This window comes from Calliphora vicina, chromosome 2, assembly GCF_958450345.1.
Source record: "Calliphora vicina chromosome 2, idCalVici1.1, whole genome shotgun sequence".
Classification (NCBI taxonomy): Eukaryota; Metazoa; Arthropoda; class Insecta; order Diptera; family Calliphoridae; genus Calliphora; species Calliphora vicina.
In genome coordinates, this window is record NC_088781.1 from 89,464,574 (window position 1) to 89,487,525 (window position 22,952).

The 22,952-nt window shown below is 32.6% G+C and overlaps 1 protein-coding gene across 1 annotated transcript; it reads left to right on the top strand.

The window, feature by feature from the left end:
* The first annotated feature begins 3,499 nt into the window (after positions 1-3,499).
* Positions 3,500-5,856, top strand: LOC135950662 (uncharacterized). The gene is made up of 2 exons (XM_065500193.1): positions 3,500-5,752; positions 5,824-5,856. The coding sequence occupies exons 1-2, from the start codon at positions 3,500-3,502 to the stop codon at positions 5,854-5,856; spliced, it is 2,286 nt and encodes a 761-aa protein (XP_065356265.1).
* The last annotated feature ends 17,096 nt before the right edge of the window (positions 5,857-22,952 follow it).

A 22,952-nucleotide genomic window follows, 5' to 3' on the forward strand; every position in this document is an offset into this window, starting at 1 on the left:
ACATTACATACATTACATACATTACATACATTACATACATTACATACATTACATACATTACATACATTACATACATTACATACATTACATACATTACATACATTACATACATTACATACATTACATACATTACATACATTACATACATTACATACATTACATACATTACATACATTACATACATTACATACATTACATACATTACATACATTACATACATTACATACATTACATACATTACATACATTACATACATTACATACATTACATACATTACATACATTACATACATTACATACATTACATACATTACATACATTACATACATTACATACATTACATACATTACATACATTACATACATTACATACATTACATACATTACATACATTACATACATTACATACATTACATACATTACATACATTACATACATTACATACATTACATACATTACATACATTACATACATTACATACATTACATACATTACATACATTACATACATTACATACATTACATACATTACATACATTACATACATTACATACATTACATACATTACATACATTACATACATTACATACATTACATACATTACATACATTACATACATTACATACATTACATACATTACATACATTACATACATTACATACATTACATACATTACATACATTACATACATTACATACATTACATACATTACATACATTACATACATTACATACATTACATACATTACATACATTACATACATTACATACATTACATACATTACATACATTACATACATTACATACATTACATACATTACATACATTACATACATTACATACATTACATACATTACATACATTACATACATTACATACATTACATACATTACATACATTACATACATTACATACATTACATACATTACATACATTACATACATTACATACATTACATACATTACATACATTACATACATTACATACATTACATACATTACATACATTACATACATTACATACATTACATACATTACATACATTACATACATTACATACATTACATACATTACATACATTACATACATTACATACATTACATACATTACATACATTACATACATTACATACATTACATACATTACATACATTACATACATTACATACATTACATACATTACATACATTACATACATTACATACATTACATACATTACATACATTACATACATTACATACATTACATACATTACATACATTACATACATTACATACATTACATACATTACATACATTACATACATTACATACATTACATACATTACATACATTACATACATTACATACATTACATACATTACATACATTACATACATTACATACATTACATACATTACATACATTACATACATTACATACATTACATACATTACATACATTACATACTGTTCAAGTGTAGTTGAACATGATATTTCTTTTTAATATTCTACTTTTATCAATATAAATACTTTAGAAATAATATAATTGTAAAACTAAATTTATGACCTTTTTATGTACTTATACGCATTTGTGCATTACTTAGATAAGAAAAAACCAACCCTTGTCATTCACACTGGTCCGTGTGGTAATGTTTATGTTATCCTATTCATTCACATATGTCCATGTTATGATAAAGAAATTGTAAACATCAAAGATAAGATTCTAAGCGTAAGATCACGTACACATGCCTACTATATTAGACTAAGATTCGTGTAAATAGTACTTAAGTTGAAACTTAATAAAATATTTTTAAGTGTGTAAAAAATATCTTATTATTTACAATACTTCAAACATATTGGTCCTTCGAAGAGAGTGAACCAGCAAAATTTAAAAAACAAAAACAAACTAAAACACAAATCTTCAAAAAAAAAAAAAACTTTCAAAAATGTCAAGCCGAGTGAACTTATATAAAGTTCAATTGCAAATACTGAAAGAAATCACTCAAATTTCCGATAAGATAAAAGGAAAGCTGGTGAGGAAGGCTGCCATTGAGGAGACGAAAAAGAGCCTTCAAAACAAATGGGAAGAATTCCAATTAAACAATGCAAAATTGGATGCCCATGGGGTCAATGATGACCAATACTTCAAAGATAAGGTCTTTGAAAGTACCAAAACAATGGTACAAACAGCTATAAACGCCTTAGAGAAATTAAAGTCAGAACCAGTTCAGGAAGGAAAACAAAGCAACATGCAGGAAATGTTCCAGCAAATGCAGAAACAAATACAGCAACAGCAGGAAGAATTTCAGCGACATCAACAACAGTATTTGCAGCAAATGTTTATAAAACTACAGGCGCCGAAAGAGATATCGACAGAAAACCCCAAAATAATTCAAAAAGAGGAGGATACTACTACAAAAGAAAGCGCATTGTTGCATCAGATTAGACGTAAAATATCTAAATTAAGAGAAGCCCTCGAGGATGAACAGGATGCAGATAGTTCATTTGAGCTAGAAAAGACGGTGTCATCTTGGGAGAGACAAATTGAAGATATAAGACAACTCCAAACGGACTTATCCATAAAATTTTTAATGGGACAACAAGTCGAAGAAGAATTTGAAAAAATCGACAAGTTGTATGAAGTCAGAGCGAAAGAATTGATGAAGAAGTTTTCAAAGTTTCGAAGTGACAACTCCAAACCACTTGCTTTGAAAAGCATCGAAATTCCATATTTTAATGGAAAAGTTGAAGAATGGAGCTCCTTCCACGATTTATTTAAAAAATTAGTCGATGAAAATACGAAATTAGCTGACGTCGAGAAATTGTATTATTTAAAAACAAATTTAAAAGGAGAGGCATTAAAATTAATACAACACTTGGCTATAACTGGTAACAATTACAATGCAGCTTGGGAGATATTAACCCAAAGATATGGAAACAAAAGAGTTTTGTTCACAAAATTAGTGGACAAAATATTAGATCAGCCAAGTATTAATAGTGCTTCATCGTCCAGCTTAAAAACTCTATTAGATACAACAATAGAGTGCATACATGCACTGAAAGCCATGAACATCAATTTGGGAGACGCTGATCCAATAATTGCCAGAATTGTTATTCGAAAATTGGATAAGGAAAGTCTGCTTCTATATGAGCAGAACACAAAAAAATCAAGGGAGATCCAGGAGCTAAGAGATTCTCGAGCAGCATTACCAAGCGTTAGAAGCCTCAACAACTAAAAAACAACAATACAACTTTAGCAAACAAAACATCAGATCTACATCACTGTTTACAGAAAAACGCAGTTGTTATTTTTGTAAAAAACCAGGTCACGAAATCTACTCATGCAAAAAATTTTTGGAGCTGACCGTTACAGAAAGACATTCATGGGTAAAATCTAAAAACTTGTGCTACAATTGCCTTAAGCACAAAACAGACAAAAAATGTTTAAGCGAAAGCAAATGTCAAAAATGTGGGTTGTATCATCATACACTTATTCATTTTGAAAAGCAGCGAGTTAATTCAACGATGAGCACGAACACATTGAGCAGCGTATTGCTAGCTACAGCCCAAGTGCGGGTAAAATCCTTACATCAAGAATATATAACATTACGGGCTTTAATTGATCAAGGTTCGCAGATAACCTCTATAAGCGAAGAAGCAGCACAAATCCTCCAATTACCCAGGAAGAAAACTGAGGTTAAACTACAAGGCCTGGGACAAACAGTGGTAGGAGTTGCAAAAGCAAAAATAAACTTAGAAATACATCCGAGATTTCTAAGCAACGAGATGATAACAGCAGAGGCATTAATATTACCAAAATTAGTGGCAACTCATCCCGATGTATCATTTAATTATGATGTGCAAAAATGGAAAAACTTCAATTTAGCAGATCCCAATTTCAACAAAGCAGATAGAATTGATATTGTTATTGGTGCCGACTTATTCTCGCAAATATTGGAAGACGGTGTACATCGTGAAGAGAAAATTCTGGGGCAAAACACTAAGTTGGGTTGGATTCTATCTGGCGTGATCCGAGTAAACCATAAAAGCAATACAAAATCAGTAGCTACTACCAACATTGAAAGGTTCTGGGAAATCGAGGAAATAGAGGAGGAAAATTCCCAAGACGAGGAAGATAAATGCCTAAAACTATATTCTGAAACAACAAGAAGAGATGAAGATGGTAAATTTATCGTAAGAATACCATTTTTAGAAGATTGCGAGCTTGGCGATTCTTACAAGAGGGCGATGGCTCGATTGATGAGTCTGGAGAGGCGGCTAAAAGAAAATCCATTACTAAAAAACGAATACTGCAAAATAATGGAAGAATTGCTATCAATGGGCCATATGAAGAAAGTAGATCCAAGCTGTAATGGTAAATACTACTTACCTCATCAAGCGGTAGTACGAGAAAGTAGCTTAACTACAAAAGTAAGAGTGGTATTCGATGCTTCTTCCAAAACTACCAACGGTAAAAGCTTAAACGACATATTACAAGTAGGTCCCAAGCTACAAAAAGATATATTTGACATCATTACGAAATGGAGGTCATGGAAATATGTAATATCTTCTGATGTGGAGAAAATGTTTCGCCAAATAAAAATTGATACACCTGATCAAGAATACCAATATGTTTTATGGAGGAAGAATCCAAGCAATCCAATTGAACAATACAAATTAACAACTGTAACGTATGGTACCAGTTCAGCACCCTTTTTGGCAATTAGAACATTAATTGAAATTGCCAATCATTGTAAAGATGAAGATATTTCTAGCAGAATAAAAGAAGACTTTTACATGGACGATTTACTAACTGGAGCAGATACAATCCAAGATTGTATGAAGATACGAGAAGCAATATCCAACCACTTAGATAAATTTGGGTTTCATTTGCGTAAATGGATATCCAACAATGGTCAGATAATAAAAACTGACAACTTTGAAAATAATGAGGTGCTAAACATACAAGAAGATGCATGTTTGAAAACATTGGGTTTGCAATGGAACCCTAAGACGGATAATTTTACATTCAACATGCAAATCGAGGATGATCTTAAAATTACGAAACGGATTGTGTTATCACGTATCGCAAGGATATTCGATCCATTAGGATGGTTAACACCGATTACGGTAACGGCAAAATTGTTTATACAACATTTGTGGAAGTTGCAATCAGACTGGGATGAACCATTGGATAAAGATCTCAGTAAAACTTGGAAATCGTTTGTTCAAAACTTGCCAGCGCTGACAAACATAAAAATAAATCGATGGATTCAACGATCAAACGGGACACCATTACAATTGCATGGGTTTGCAGATGCATCTGAAAAGGCTTATGCTGCTGTGGTTTATGCAAAAGTTGGCTCAACAATTACAATAGTAGCCGCAAAAAGCAAAGTAAACCCCATAAAAAACAAGAAGACTCTGCCTAAATTGGAATTGTGTGCAGCGCATCTGTTAGCGAGATTATTGCATAAAATCAAGTACAAAATCAACGCAGGTGCAGACATTTATGCATGGAGTGATTCTATGATCACATTATCATGGATAAGAAAGCCTAATAGCAAAGAGAAATTCATAAGAACAAGAGTTTCCGAAATAAATCAATGTTTGCCAAATGTGAAATGGGGCTATGTAAAATCTAAAGAAAATCCAGCTGATATCGGATCAAGAGGCATTAATCCAGAAAAACTTGAAAGCTGTTCCCTTTGGTGGTGTGGTCCGGAATGGCTCAAAAAAGATAAAAATAATTGGCCATCAGAAGAGCCTGATGTCAAGGTGGTTGCAGTGACGAAGATATCGAAGACGTCATACTTTCATGATGTTGTAAGCAGAATCTCATCTTTTAGGAAGATGAAAAGAATATTTGCTTACGTGATTAGATTCGTAGAGAAAATGAAAGGAAATGGAAACTTCCCTACTTATTTAACAGTGCAAGAATTAAATAAAGCCGAAGTTATCATAATAAAAGTCCATCAGGAGGTATACCTGGCAAACGAATTATTACAAATAAAAAACAATAATGCAGTAGATCACCGTAGTAGAATGGCATCGCTTAATCCTTTCTTAGACGAACATGGTGTAATTAGAGTTGGAGGTCGATTGGAATTTTCGAGTATGGCATACAACAGGAAACATCCGATAATCATAGAGAAATCGCCGTTAGCAGATTCAATTGTAAGTGAAACACATAAAATGACACTTCACGGGGGCAACAGACTGGTTGAAAATATAATCAGAAGAAATTTCTGGATTATAGATCTAAAAAACAGGATCATCACCAGCAACATCACCAGTTAATGGGTTTACTTCCTTCTTATAGAGTAAACGTTTCTCAGCCTTTTGCTCATTGTGGCATAGATTATGCTGGACCCATCCAAATTAAATGTTCCAATGGACGGGGTCAAAAATCCTTCAAAGGATATATCGCCGTATTTACATGTATGTCGACAAAAGCTGTTCATCTCGAGGCTGTTAGCAGTTTGACCACAGATGCTTTTCTTGCGGCTTTAAAGAGATTTTTTGCCAGAAGAGGCAAAAGCAATCACATGTATTCCGACAATGGTACAAATTTCATAGGCGCTGCTCGACAACTAGACAAAGAATTTGCACCTTTATTAGAAGAAGATAAAATACAGTGGCACTTTATTCCCCCGGCAAGTCCTCACTTTGGAGGAATTTGGGAAGCTGCTATCAAATCAACAAAATATCATCTGAAACGAGTCATAGGTGAAAATCGATTAACTTTCGAGGAATTAAGTACCCTATTATCACAAATCGAAGCAGTTTTAAATTCAAGGCCACTACATCAGCTGGATAATAATACAGATAGTATTGACACGTTGACACCAGTTCATTTTCTAATTGGTCGTCCTATGATGGAGTATCCAGAAAAGAATGATGACCAAAAAATTACCTGTTTAGACAGATGGAAGCTTTTACAAAAGCTTAAAAATCATTTCTGGAGAAAATGGAAAAGTGAGTACCTGAGTTCCTTGCAACAAAGGTCCAAATGGAAGAAGTTATATGACAACTTAGAAAAAGGGCAAGTCGTAATCATTAAGAACGAGGATACACATCCAGCACGATGGCCATTGGGGAGAATTATTGATATTCATCCAGGAAAGGATGATATTGTAAGAGTTGTTACTTTAAAAACAAAGAATGGACTATTGAAAAGGCCAATACATAAGCTGTGTCCATTAGAACATCGGAAGACATGTGGAGAGAAGCAACAGGATATCAACCCAACAGAATCAGCATCAAATGTTACAAGAGTTGTATCATCATCAAATAAAAGTACATCACTAATGCTGTTAACTTTGCTAAGCATGTGCATGGTTTTTACTACCAGAGCTGCAAATGTGACGATGGTGCGAGAGATTAAACCCAACACAGCAATATATTTGGATACTATTAACCAAATAAATGTAGTTTCGTCATCATGGAATCTTGTAATATATTACGAAATGCATCCGTATTTTGAAGTTCTAAGCAGAGCAGCGGAATTATTAAATCATTCCAAAGAAATATGCCCTAAATTAGATACATTCAAAGATCAGTGTTGGTCTGTTATAAGAAATATGGAGTATCAAGTGAATAAGCTGGAAACAAATAATAAATTATTTCTCAGCAATAAAATACGCAAGAGACGAGATGCACCCTTAAAGTTTATAGGATCTCTACACCATGTATTATTTGGCTTGATGGACGAAGACGACCGAGAAAGCTTGGAGAATAATATGCAGAACCTGTTAGCTAATCAGAATGATCTGAAAGCATTATCCAAAAAACAAACTTCAGTGGTGGACTCCACAGTGAACCTACTGAAAAGAACTACTGAAGAAGTTAACCTTAATTTTTCCGAGATGAAGGCTAAAATGGATAACATTAGCTCTACTATGATGGAACGATATTTTGTGTATAGAGAGTCAATAAGATTCTTCATGATTACCAAGCAGCTCCACGACCTAGTCGACGAATGTAACGAAATTCAAAAGGAAGCAATTGATTTACTTCTTAGCGTTAACCATGGAAAGATTCATCCAGTATTAATAAGTCCACAACAGCTGCAAGCCGAAATCACAAAAATCCGAGAATTGATTCCTGAAAAATTTATGCTACCAGGAAAGAACAGTGGTACAGAATTAAAAGAAATTTGGCATCTTTTATCCGGTACTGGAGTATTTGTGGGAAGCCAGCTTGTTATTGATCTTAAAATTCCTCTATTCAACAGGCAGTCATCTCAAATCTACAAAATTATACCTATTCCATTTGTCCAAGATGGTGTAGCATTGATGGCGAGAATGAAAGCTTCGTACATAGTTTACAACTATGAAATAGACTCGTTTCATTTCTTAACTGATGCGGTGCTTAACGAATGTAAAAGAACCTTGGGCAATGAGATAGTATGCGAAGAAAATTTCCCATGGATTGATGCTGCCAATAACGAATGTGAATTATCACCACTAAAGCCACATACCACGTTCAATTGTAAATATGATGAAATTGATAAAATTCCTTTCTGGAGCGAGCTACATACGAAAGGCAATTGGCTTTTTAAGATTTTTAAAAATACATCAGCACATATAAAGTGCTCAAATCAGCAGCAAATGATAATGGACTTACCACAGCAAGGAATTCTAAATTTAAAGGAAGATTGTTCTGCACGCATTGATGAGGTAACTTTGGTGGCAGTCCACAAGATGCATGATAAACTTAGCAGCCAATTCCAATCATTTTTAACCAGGGATGCCAATGTAGAAGAAAATAAAATTATAAAACCGCTGGGTAACATGTTTGTGAATCACGACAAAGAAATAGATCAATTGAAGAGTCATGTTGATGAGCTGAAGAAGCAGAATATCGAGCTTAGAAGTATCTCATTTCATCATCTATCAGGTCACACCTCTTTATTGTTAGTTATAGTAGTTATTATAATACTTATTATATTATATATAAAAAGATTAATTAAATTAAGACAAATTTCTGTTATAACTTTTGCCCCCCCGCAGAATGTTCAAGTGTAGTTGAACATGATATTTCTTTTTAATATTCTACTTTTATCAATATAAATACTTTAGAAATAATATAATTGTAAAACTAAATTTATGACCTTTTTATGTACTTATACGCATGTGTGCATTACTTAGATAAGAAAAAACCAACCCTTGTCATTCACACTGGTCCGTGTGGTAATGTTTATGTTATCCTATTCCCCAGCAAAAACTTTTCTTACAAATAAGCCGAAAAATAAGGGGAATTTGACGATTCAACTACTTATTTTTCAACTGTAAGGAGTCATTATTTTTGTTCGCGATGTCCCAAAAGTAATCCTTTATATTTTGGCCAGAAATAAGTTGTTTTGTTAGTAGAGTTATGAATTTTAATTTACACAAAAAAATAAAAAAAAAAATAAGTCGCAAACCCGATTCGAACCTGCAACCTTCTGTTTGGTAGTCTGCCGTTGTGCTCACTACACCACTGCTTAGTTATTTCATTGTGCATCAAATAATGGTTTTCACACAGTAATACAATATTCTTTTCTGTTTTTCTAAAAATAAACATGCAATAAAAAAAATGGGCAAATTAAAAAAAGTAACAGTTTTTTTGTAGTTTTCTATTTATGACCAATGATGTTGACAATTTTAGTTTTTAAGATTCCAATCTTACGGGCTATTTATGGTCAATCATGTAATGGACAGATTATTTTTGTGAGAAAATGTTGAGAATTCAAAATACCAATTGAATTAATATTCATTATTTTATTTAGGAATGCTTTGCTAGTTAAGAAAAATAATTTTAATAATTCTCATTACTGTTTGTTAAATACATGTGTAAACAATGTAATTAAATTCATCAAATTTATCAATGTAATTTTTGATGGTTTGTGTCTTAGCTTTATGTATGCAAATCCGTGATTTACACAAGTAAAATAACAATACGGCGGTAATCATAGTCAATGATACCAAGTTTTTTTTTTTAAGTGGTAAATTTATACTTACCACGCAATAGCTTACTCGTACAATATGTACAAATTTTTTATTCTTTTATACCTCGCTCTTCAACTAGCAAGACGTACTTTACTTCTCATTATCAACTAAAACACAAATTGTACAATAGAAAAGTAAAAGAAAGTAACATCGATATTTAAAATTTTAAAAAAAGTGAAAAATCAATTGCATTTTTTTTTTGAATAATAAAGGCAAATATCCAGGTAAATTTAACACAATCGTCTTTAATGATTTCGGTAAGAAAAGAAAATATTTTTTGTATATTCAGGATTGTGTTACATAACCCGAAACATCAATCACGTGTCTTATATTCCAAAAGAATTGGCTACAACTCCAATCACGACACTTCTATACCTTCATTTTTATCTAAGGAGGAAGAATCTTATTGCATTTATTAATTGAATCCATTTGACAATTAATCTGGGCTTATCATTTTCGCCACCACTGTAGACGCCAGTAACTACGCAAATTACATCATTTGCATGTTATACAATTAACGGCTCAGTGATGTCCCAACTCGCTCAGAATTGTTCGAAAACAGCAATAGAACCTCGCTAGACAAACTGCATGAAATCAACAAAAACATATATATCAGCTCAGTTGTGTCTTAAAAATGAAGGTAACCCATTAACTTATGTGGCCAACCAGCACCAACAACATCCAGGTTACATCACATATCTGTATTCAACTATAAATATTGTTAAAATCGTAACGAAAAACTATAAAAAAATTCCATAATTTCAACAAAAATTAAGTTTGCTTAGTTCTTTTTACGAGATTATTTATAGAATTGATTAAAATTTCCAAAATCCATTAAAATTGTATAATTCAGTCTTTGAATAACAATAAGTAAAGTTTCAAAATTATTGCAGTCCAAATTTAATAACCAAAAAAATTTCGCAATCTACATTTCAATTTTATTACAATTTTCTGATTAACAAATAGCTACTTTATTAAAATTCATGTCGGTATTCATTTAACTCTCGTTAACAATAAATTCAATGTTTAGTTTACTCAAATCATAAAATTTTTATAAATATAAACTGCAAACTAAATTTTTACATAGTCAAAGTAAATTCTTAATTATAAGTAAAACTCAAGTCTCAAACCCTATTGCAACTTTTTACTTGGTATGTATCTGTAAATAAGAGTGTAAAATTTATATTTAATAAGTTTACTTTTACAAGTTTAGAAATATGCAACCAATATTTTTTCCCCGCACCAATAATTTGTTTTACTAGTATGCAGATGTTCGGAGAGGCCTCTACGTCATCAATCAGCAAATATTAATAAGAATTAACAAAACCTATAAGTTCCAACAACAACAATTAATTTACATATCGGTGAGTGAGTGATTTTATTTCTTTTATTTTGTTGCATATTTCTCTTAAGTATTTAATAACAGAAGTAAAAACATAATAAACATTTTTTTTATACTTTACGTTTACTGAGATCAATAAGTTTTCTCTTAAATTTCTATTAACGGATAATTTTTTTTAATTTTGCTTTCGTTTGTTTAATTATTTTTTTTTCTTTTAAAGCTAATGTTATGTTTTTGCTTTTATTAAACATTTTAAATGTAACTTTAAGATTAAGTTGAAATTTATTAGGGAAGTAACCCCATAGATCATAAATCTACCTATATTAGAATTGCTCGAAAAATTACAAAACTTCAATTAAAATTTAGCTATTAGACTCTAATTAAAAGTTTTAAGTTTTTTTTTTGTACTTTTTTATAATTTTAAGAAATGAATATTTGTTTAGTTCATTAATATATACTAATTAGTTATATTTCCGAACTATAATAATGAATTACTCCATTTTTTGATGAATAAATGTCAATCTTTGAAATGAATATGTAAATTTTCGAATATTTTCTTACGGATGTGAATTGAGTTAGGGTATAGCACTCATGGGTTTTAGTACACTTTTACAGTCGCCACTAAAACGTAAGGTAGGGAGGGTAATGAGGCGCTGGCCCCATTAACATCTTGGGTGCCTTAATAAATTACAGTAAAATCGATGTAAATCCAAGTACAACCACTAAACTTTGTAAATTTTAATTTTGGATTGTTTTATATTTCGATATTAGACCTGATTTTTTTTTATTTTTTCTAAATCTATAACCGAGGCAAGGGAGTCTGAAATATTATGTGTTAACGTACAAACTATTAATATGTGAGCGATAGGAATTGTAGATGACACGAACCCACCCTAGTAGACTGTCAGCTAGCAGTTAGAAGGCTCCCAATCGTCATTTATAGTTTTCCTGAGAACATAACAGATTTGTTACAATAAATTTTTAAACTCATCACATATTTCCAAATGTCACCTTGATACAACCATACTGTTGCTATTTGTACATTACATAATTGGCGCCCAACGTGGGGCCCGAAAGTTTTCATATTTTTGGTTCCAATACCAGCTTAACTAAATTAATTTTCTTTATTCTTTTTCACAAATGATAAAATATTGTATTTTGATGAAAGTTTAACGTAAATAATCATTAACAATTTTCAGGATCTTCGTTTATTTGATGGTATTAAAGTTCGAATGAAACGACCGAAAATTCAACTAGTGATTCTTTTACGTGTACAGAATTCAACTTATTAATTTTTGTCCTTTGTGAACAGTTTTTTGGAATAATGTTGTGTTGATCTTTTGAGATTTAGGTATCGGTATCCTAATTAGCATTGGAAATTATATAAATTTAGCAGAAAGCATTTTTATATCCACTAATTAGTTTATTTCAGGAAACTTTATAGCATACCGGTTTGTCTCTTTAGGTTAACATAATTTTATCTCTTTTAAACTCCATAGCCATTTTGTGTAAATTTCTTTTTCATCGATTTAAACTGTTTATTCTACGAAAATTTGCATAATCCTAATCACTTTCACATCCATAAAGTAAGAAAATAAAACTATCAGATTGTATTAAAAACTCTACATCTCTATCATAGTGGTAGAAATCTAATTCTGTTTGATTAAAACTTAAATTTATTTAGAGTTTTATCATTCGATTTATAATTTGTCTGAGATTTCTGAACAAAATTTATAAAAAATCTGGACTTAATAAAAATCTCTAACTTAAAAATACATGTCCTCAATATATTACTCACAAATTCGTAAAATTTCTATCATAAATTTTGAAACTACACAACTTAATTTCGTTTATTTTATTTGGTAAATTGAAATTCTTTTATACCTATAAACATTTTTTTTTGTGAAATTTAAAACCTGGTTTTCTAACATTTTTTTTTAGTAGACATATTTTTTTTTACAAAACTAAAACTAAACTTCAAATATAAATTGGTATTTGACAATACCAATAACATTGCATTTTAATTTGAATTTGCGAATTTATTTAGCTCTTATTTTTTTTAAAGGCAAGAATTGCACCTTAGTACATTTATATAAATTTTTCAATATGTCTTTGGAGCGCACACCACCTCCTGTGGAACAATCTATACCTACAGCATTAGCCAGTAATTCGGAGACAATCTGTATGGTTTGCAAGCAGGTTATATTAGAATCGCAAGATTGTCTTGTCATAACAAATTGCAATCACTTTTTTCATGGATTATGCATTGAAAATGTTTTATCTGAATCTTCAGAATGTCCAACTTGTCATCAACATTGCGATCTTGAAAATTTAAAAAAAATGTCTGGTGCTAATCCATCTCGAGTTGACCCGACGACAAAAACTAATATTAGTATTCGTGGTAAAGGTCGAGGGGCTCTGGCAAAGAGATACAAAACAAGAAATGTAACTAAAAATCTTTTTCAAGAAAATCAAAACTTATTATTCGATTATAGTCAGAATCCACAACAAACTGAGGAAATCGTGGCTTTAGATATTTCTACTCCTGTACCTAATGTTCGTAATAATAAACATAATGTATACAATGAGCCACCAACAACTTCTCGTAATCTTTTACACGACAATATTACTATTGATCCATCTCAGTTAACCCAACTAATTGAAACAAGTATAGTTCGTATATTACAGAACTTAAATGTAGTTCCAAATACCTCCAACCAACAACGGCAATCGCAACAACAATTTGTTTCGCCAGCACGGCAACCACAACAACAATTTATCCCACCTACGCAACCTTTTCGTCCACCGTTTAATATGCCACCTCAGAGCGGAAATCGTGTCTCACCAAGTTCAAATTTCAATGAGTTTTCAACCATTCGAACTGATAAAATCACTTCTGTCATACAGAATTGGAATTTGAAATTCGATGGTTCTGCTAATGGATTGACAGTCGATGAATTTTTGTATAGAATTCGGTCACTGACCGCAGACAATTTTAATAATGACTTTTCTATTATTTGCAAAAATTTGCACATTTTACTGTCAGGTAAAGCTCGCGACTGGTACTGGCGCTACCACAAGCAAGTGGAAACCATTCAATGGAATGAATTTTGTGCCGCGATCAAGTACCAGTATAAGGACTTCAAATCAAATTTTGATTTAAGGGAAGAGTTGAGAAATAGAAAAATGCGAAATGGAGAAACATTTGATGTTTTCTTTGAGGCAGTTTCAACTATTCTTGATCGCTTAGATAGCCCAATACCAGAAAACGAATTGGTCGAACTTCTTACGAAAAATTTACGTTCCGATATACGGCATGAACTATTGTACGTTCCAATTTACTCTATAGCGCATCTGAGAAAGTTAGTTCAAATGCGAGAAAATTTAATGAACGACGACTTTTTCCGAAAAAACGCTCCACAAAAAGTATTTAATAATAATTATTCAAGACGCAATATCGCGGAAATTGATTCTAGTGAACCATCTGATTTTATAAATCCAAATCCAGAAAATATGGTAGACGCTATCGATCAAAAACCTGGAATTTCCAAGTGCTGGAATTGTGACGATTATGGCCACCACTGGCAAGATTGTCTTAGTGACAGAAACGTTTTCTGTTACGGATGTGGTACTAAAAATACGTACAAGCCACAATGTCAGAAATGCTCAGCCAAAAAACTTGCAAATTCAAAAAACTGTCAAATTCAAACCCAATCTCAAACGTATCCATAAATTTAACAAATAGCTCAGATGCGACAGATGATTCTGCCCAAAATACAAAAATTTTAAAGAAGTCCACTATAATCAATTTAAATAACAATAAATTACTGTACCCTATTAGACCTTACCATGAGAGATGGCAAGAATATGTTGCCAAAAGAAATGCTATTTTTCAAGTTTCGACTTTGTCTAATTTAGCAAAGCTAAAGCCCAAAAGATCCACAATACGTCTTCGAAAATATTTTAAAGTTAGAAAAATTACCTCACAATTCACTGTTTCTACAGTCGTAACGAGCGCTGAAGATAGACGATTTTATGCAAAAGTAAAATTTTTGAATTTTGAACAACTTGGCCTACTAGATACTGGGGCAAATATCAGTTGCATTGGTAACAAACTTGCCCAAGTGAATTTTTCTAAATGTAGTCAATTTACCAAAGTTAATTCGTATGTAAAAACTGCCGACGGAGGCTTACAAAAAGTTATCGGATACATTGACGTAGATATATCATTTAAAAACCAAATTCGTCCCATAAAGATTTGGATTGTACCATCATTATCACAAAATTTAATATTAGGTCTCAACTTTTGGAAATTGTTTGATTTAGCCCCAAACTTATTTGATTCCGCTATTATTAGCTGCAATTCTGTTTTGTCCGAAAATTCGTCCGAAGTTCTGTCCGTTAATGAAATTAAGCCTGATCCTGTTTCAGAAGAATCCAAATATCCTTTAAATCTTTGCCAAAAATCCCAATTAGAAGCTGTCATATCACTATTTCCTAATTTCGAACAACAGGGACTGGGCAAAACAGCCTTGATAGAGCACTTCATAGATGTTGGAAACGCAACACCGGTAAAACAAAGGTTTTATCCCGTCTCCCCTGCTGTGGAGAGACTAATGTACAAGGAGATCGATCGAATGTTGTCGTTAGGGGTAATTGAACACTCAACCTCACCTTGGAGTTCGCCGATGCGCCTTGTAGTAAAACCGAACAAAGTGCGTCTATGTCTTGATGCCCGAAAGCTAAATCAAGTTACAAAGAAAGATGCTTATCCGCTTCCTAGCATCGAGGGCATATTGGCTAGATTACCGAAAGCAAACCTTATCTCCAAGCTGGACTTAAAAGATGCCTATTGGCAGATAGGCTTAGCAGAACAAGCGAAACCCCTTACAGCTTTTACAATCCCCGGCAGGCCCCTATACCAATTTAAGGTAATGCCATTCGGGCTATGCAATGCCCCTTCGACAATGTGTCGTCTAATGGACGATCTAATACCTGCGGATCTGAAATATTGCGTTTTTGGCTATTTAGACGATCTCGTCATTGTATCTGAAGACTTCTCTTCTCATATATCTACTCTAGTGCGAATTGCTGACCAGTTTAAAAGGGCAAATTTAACTTTAAATATTTCGAAATCACGTTTTTGCGTCACAGAGACAAAATATTTAGGCTACGTTATCGGCAATGGGGGAATAAAAACCGACCCCGATAAAATCGATTCCATTATTTCTTGGCCTGTCCCAAAAAACATCAAACAGGTCCGTGGATTTCTCGGCCTTGCGGGATGGTATCGGAGATTCATCTCAAATTTCTCTTCTGTTGTATTTCCGATAACTGAAGTATTATCCACAAAAAGAAAATTTAATTGGACTGAAGAAGCGCAAAAAGCATTTAATGAAATTAAGCAGTTACTTACCTCTGCTCCCATTCTTGCTAATCCCGATTTTAGCCGTAAATTTTTTATACATTGTGATGCAAGTGATTTCGGGATAGGTGCAGTTTTGGTTCAGCTAGACGACAACGGAGATGAAAAACCCATCGCATTTATGTCGAAAAAGCTGAACACAGCACAGCGAAATTACAGTGTTACTGAAAGAGAGTGTCTGGCTGCAATTGAGGCCATTAACCGATTTAGATGCTATATCGAAATGCAAGAATTTGAAGTTATTACGGATCATTCGAGTCTGGTATGGCTTATGAAGCAGACGGAATTAAGTGGTAGACTTGCCAGATGGGTCTTTAAGCTTCAAGGATATAAATTTTCAATAAGCCATAGAAAAGGCAAGGATCACATTGTGCCTGACTCTCTCTCTAGGTTACACTGTAATGAAGTCTCCGCTGTCGAACTAGCCGAACCAGAAATTGACCTAAACTCGAATCACTTTGCAGATGAAGAGTATGAAAACCTAAAAGCTAAAATTGTGAGTAATTCGAATAAATATCCCGATTTGAAACTAGTAGATAGATACGTTTATATTCGCACAAACCACTATACCGGAATTGAAGCAGAAGACCAAAATGCCTGGAAATTATGGGTTCCTATTAAGCTTCGTATTTCTGTAATAACTAGAGCTCACGATTCGCCTATTTGCTCTCATGGGGGAATGTCTAAAACTTTAGATATCATCCGTAGGAATTTTTACTGGCCAGGTATAGTGAAAGACGTGCGCAACTATATTCGTGATTGTGAAATTTGTAAGACCACCAAAGCCCCAAACTTTGTCACCAAACCAGAAATGGGAAAACCGTTCATATCATGTAGACCTATACAACGTCTCTATATTGACCTTTTAGGACCATATCCACGGAGTAAGAGGGGTCACATTGGTTTGCTGATTGTGCTAGACCATTTAACAAAGTTTCATTGGCTTTGCCCAATGCGTAAATTTACTTCTAGTGCAATTCAAACTTTTTTATTAGAACACATTTTTCATGTATACGGTGTACCTGAACACATTGTCAGCGATAACGGTTCGCAATTCAAGGCCAATGAACTAAATGCCTTTTTCACTAAACTAGGAATAAATCACATTTATATTGCGCTCTACTCCCCACAAGCAAACGCTTCTGAGAGAGTAAACCGTTCCTTAATTGCTGGAATTCGCGCTTACCTCAAAAAGGATCAAACAGTGTGGGATGAAAATCTTAGTTCGATTAGTTGCGCTCTAAGAAATTCAGTACATCAAGCAATACAAACATCTCCTTATCGAGCACTCTTTGGCCAAGATATGATTACGCATGGTTCTTCGTATGAACTTTTGAAAAACCTGAGTATGTTGAACGAAGCTTCATCGCCGCTATCTAGAGATGACAGCCTTGCACTTATACGACAAGATCTTAAAAAACATATCTGCAATGCTTATAATATGAACCAAAACCAATACAATTTGCGAACTCGTCCTATATCATACTCTGTAGGCCAAGTCGTTTTTCGAAAAAACTTTGCCCAAAGCAATTTTGAGAAGAAATTCAATTCGAAACTTTCACCACTTTATTTAAAGGCAAAGGTAAAGGAAAAAATTGGTCAAAATTACTATCTGCTTGAAAATTTGGAAGGAAAAATTATTGGCACGTTTCACGCTAAGGACCTTAGATCTTAACAAAATCAATTGTTTGTTTTTTTTTTTAAAAAAAAATTAAGATTTTTTCAGATCAATTGAAAAATATTTGTTTTGAGAAGAAAATTTTCTTGTAATACAAATCATAAGTTTTTTTTTCTGGTCAAATGAACAAATATTATTGCGAATACACGTTCAACTTTTTAACCCATAAATTTTTTATGCTAACAAAGTTATTTAACACATAAAAATATGACTTTTCCAAACATATTCTAGTTTTTTGTATGAATATCTGTTATAAGTATACATATTATTTATTTATTTATTTATTTATTTATTTAGATATTTATTATAATTAAAATTACAATAAATCTTATAACTAAAAGCACTAGCAACTTAGGCTATCGGCTTATGTTGTATATAAGTATAAGAATATATTAGTATAAAGAAAATGAAAAATGTTAAATTTTATTATGTAATTGAAGGTGTTGTAGGAAACTATATATTTTATTTACATTATCCTCTGAAGGACATTTTAGTATATCTATCATACTGTGAGAGTTGAATATTCTTAAGCGTGCGTTATTAAGCGTCGGACAGTCTAGGAGAAGATGTGGTGTTGTAAATGGTGTATTGTTGCAAAAAGCGCACACAGGTTGCGGATCTTTTGACAATAGGTGTTGGTGTGTAAGCCTGGTGTGTGTTAGGCGAAGCCTAGTGAAACATTTGTTTTTATGCCAATTTGTAGAATTTGGTAGCAGTGCTGGTATTCTATGTGGATTTATTGTCTGGTAAAGATGCTTATATTTACTCCATTTTTGGAGAATGGAAGATTCTATGTTTTGTATCGTGCATCTTGAGATATAGCCCTTTGTCTGGGGTATATGAAGATATGTTGGCTGTATACTGGTATTTTTTGCTGCCTTGTCTGCGGCCTCGTTCCCCAAAATGCCAATGTGACTTGGTATCCATAAGATTTTTACTCTATTTTTTAGTTCGATTAGCAACTGTTGTATAGAGATTATTGTTTCATTCCTATTACGGGTATTAAGCGCAGCATCAAAGACGGAGCGACTGTCAGTACAGATAACGTTTTTGGTTCGGTTGTATTTACAGATTTTTATAGCTTCAAGAACAGCTTCAGCTTCGGCCTCGAATATATTTGCGTTTTGTGGTAGAATACAGGATTTTTGTGTTGAACCAGATTCGTTGGTAACTGCAAACCCGACATGATTTGTTGTTTTGGATCCGTCTGTGTATAGGAATTGCCAGTTTTCATTTTGTAATTTCATAGATATATCGTTGAAGAGGGATTTAAAAATATGGGGTACTGTATTGGCTTTGTTGAAGATAAGTAAATCTCTTAAAAAAATACTTTCATCCAGCTGCCAGGGGGGAAAATTTTCTCTTGGTGGATTATATGTTTCTATGCTGAATTTCTTGACCATTTTGAAAATATGGGCTAGCGTAGATGCATATTTAAGCTCGTTTTTCCTTTTTTTCAGCAACGAGATGTGTTTATGGAGTAGAGATGAATTGGTGCAAAATATCTTGTGTATTAACCGAAATTTTAGTTTATTTGCACGAATATGAAGCGGTTCAAATCCACCCTCAGCTTGAAGATTTTTTAATGGAGTTGTTCTAAAAGCCCTTAGGCTGGCTCTAATGGCGGCGTTTAGAATGTTTTCGACCGGTTTAAATACAGATTTCACGGCTTTGCTGTATATCACCAAACCATAATCAATTTTTCCCAATATTGTTGACTTAACTAATCTAAGTAGACTGTTTGTGTGCATGTGACTCTTTGTAGATGATAGATATTTGATAATGTTTAATCTATTGGTTAGGTTCTTTTTTAGATAATTACAATGATTTTTAAAACTATATTTCCGATCAATATGTAAACCTAAAATTTTACAATTATCTACATTTTTAATACTAATATTATTAAATACCAAGTCTATATTACTACAGTTATGTTTTTTACATATATGCAGGTGGCTTGTTTTTTCAAACGATACATCTGCACCTGAGGTTTTGGACCAGTTGTCGATAGCAAGTAAAGTCTGCGAAAAGGCTTGTTTAATTTTCTCATTTGGTTGTTGTTTTGCTATAACATATAGGTCATCCGCATAAATGCAGTGATCTACATATTTGTTAGCGCTTATAATACGACTTAAGTCATCGAAAGCAATAATGAAAAGCGTTACAGACAATGGTGATCCCTGTGGGATACCATTGTGCAACGAGAAAACATTTGAGAGGTTGTTGTTTATGCGAACAGAAAATTTTCTGTTTATAAGAAAGGATTTAATAATTTTAAACATTTTTGGTCCTATGGACCAATTTGAAAGTTTTTTAAGTACTATGTGTACCCCAATTTTGTCAAAAGCTTTAATAAAGTCAATTGACAAAATTGAGGTATGATTTCTAGTGGAACGATTTTTGCATATAATATGGTCTAAGTACATTAGGGCATCTACTGTACTCAGACCTGATTGAAAACCTATTTGATTTATTGATAAAAGTTTATTTCTTTTTATAAACCACATTAGACGTCTTGAAATCATTTTCTCCAAAAGTTTCGTAATACAAGGAAGGAGAGATATTGGGCGGTAGGAGTCTATATTGTCAATTGGTTTACTATTCTTGTAAATGGCTACCACTGTTGCAGTTTTAAAATACTGGGGTATTATTCCCTTGTCAAATATTTGATTAAATAATCTCAGAATTCGGACTTTAAACGCATTTGGAAGATTTGCAAGCATTGGGTAGGATATTTTATCCAGACCGGGAGTTTTACCTTTTGAGGTGTTTAGACTGTACGACAATTCTTGTATGTTGAAAGGCTGATCTATCTCTCTAGATTTAACCGAACAGGCTAGAACTTCAAGAGAAAATAAAGTTTGGGATTTTTCATTTTGAAAACTTTGCGAAAAGTTTTTGTCCTTAGAATTGTCGGACCAGTATTTGGCAAATGTCTCAGATATCGCCTGAGAACCAGTTATAGTTCTTCCATTTAAATTAATAGAATTTATTGTGTTTGGCATGTAATCACCTGTTAGCTTGCGTATGTTCCGCCATAAAATATTAGATGGAGTGGATGGTTTTAAGTTTTCCGTGAACTCATTGAAAGATGTAATTTTCGCTAACTTTTTAGCTCTATTAAAAATAGCGTTACTTTTCTTGTAGAGTAAAAGATTTTCTCTTGACATATTCCTTCGAAATTGTTTCCAAGCAAATTGTTTTTCATTTCTGATTTGTTGTAGTTCAGATGACCACCATGGAACAGTTTTTGTTCTATTTCTTTTAGAAGACTGAGGAATGCTTTCATTAGCGGATAATCTTATTATTTTTCGTATAGAGGCTGCCTCTTTGTTTATGTTATCGGAAATTTTAATTTCATCGTTATGATTGGAAATTTTATTGCGATATAAATCCCAATTTGCCCTTTTGGTGTTGAATTTGGATAAGAATGGTTGTTTGTTGTTATTGTTTATGAGAAGTTGTGTCATGATGGGGTAGTGGTCACTATTAAAAAGGTCATTAATAACATTCCATTTGCACTTGGGTGTAATAGATAGTGAAACAATTGAAAGGTCAATGTGTGTGAAAGTGTTATGAGTACTTAGATGTGTTGCAGAACCATCATTTAAAGTTACAAGGTTAGAATCCATTAAAAATTTTTCTATAATTGAACCCTTTTTGTTGGGAGTAGGAGAACCCCAAAGTGGACTCCAGGCATTGAAATCCCCAACCATAACAATTGGTGTATTAATGTTGGCAATAAGACTATTTAAAAGGTTATTTGATAATGAATCTTGAGGAGGAAAATACAGTGATAGAATAGTGAAACTTATGGCTGATTTTACTTCTAAACCAATCATATTAAGTGAGAGGTTTGTATTTAAAACTTTATGTGGAATGTTCTTTTTAATGAGAATAGCTGTTCCCTGTTTAGCAGTTATATTAGGGTTAAAAAAATAACCATTATATTCCTTTGGTATTATCGGAATATAATTGTCTTTGCAGTTTGTTTCCTGTAAACAAATTATATCGGGATCTGTATCCGTTATAAGAAGTTGTAAGTTTGTATAATTGTTGCAATATCCCCGAATATTCCACTGAAGAATATTTAGGACCATTTAAATGTGAAAAAGAAAAATATAATGTACTTACTAATTTATTTAATGCAATTAAAGTTTTATTCTGAAATTTCGTCACTGGTTGACATAAATTCTATTTCTTTCAGTGTAGTTTCAGTATCAGAACTGGGTTCTGATAAACATACTGATTTAATGGGGGAGATATTAAGAGTATTATTGGCACTCAAAGAGCCACACAATGTGGGTGAATATGAGTGAATTGGTTGTTGTTTTTCATTGTTGCTGTATTTTTGATTTGAGTTTGTTTGGGAGCGAGGTTTTAAAAGTAAATTGTCTGTAGATTTTTCTTTAATTTTATTTAAATCTGATGTAAGGTTTTTTGTTGTGTTTGAGAGAATGGAAGATACATTCTCTTTAATTACTTTTGTTTCTAAAATGTAGCTGTTTGGTGTTAATATTGTTGTTTTATTGAGTGGAAGT

Coding starts and splice junctions, on each gene's coding strand:
- LOC135950662 (XM_065500193.1), top strand. CDS start 3,500: ATGAGCACGAACACATTGAGCAGCGTATTGCTAGCTACAGCCCAAGTG. Junction 5,753..5,823: donor CAGAAGAGCCTGATGTCAAG/GTGGTTGCAGTG, acceptor CTCATCTTTTAG/GAAGATGAAAAGAATATTTG.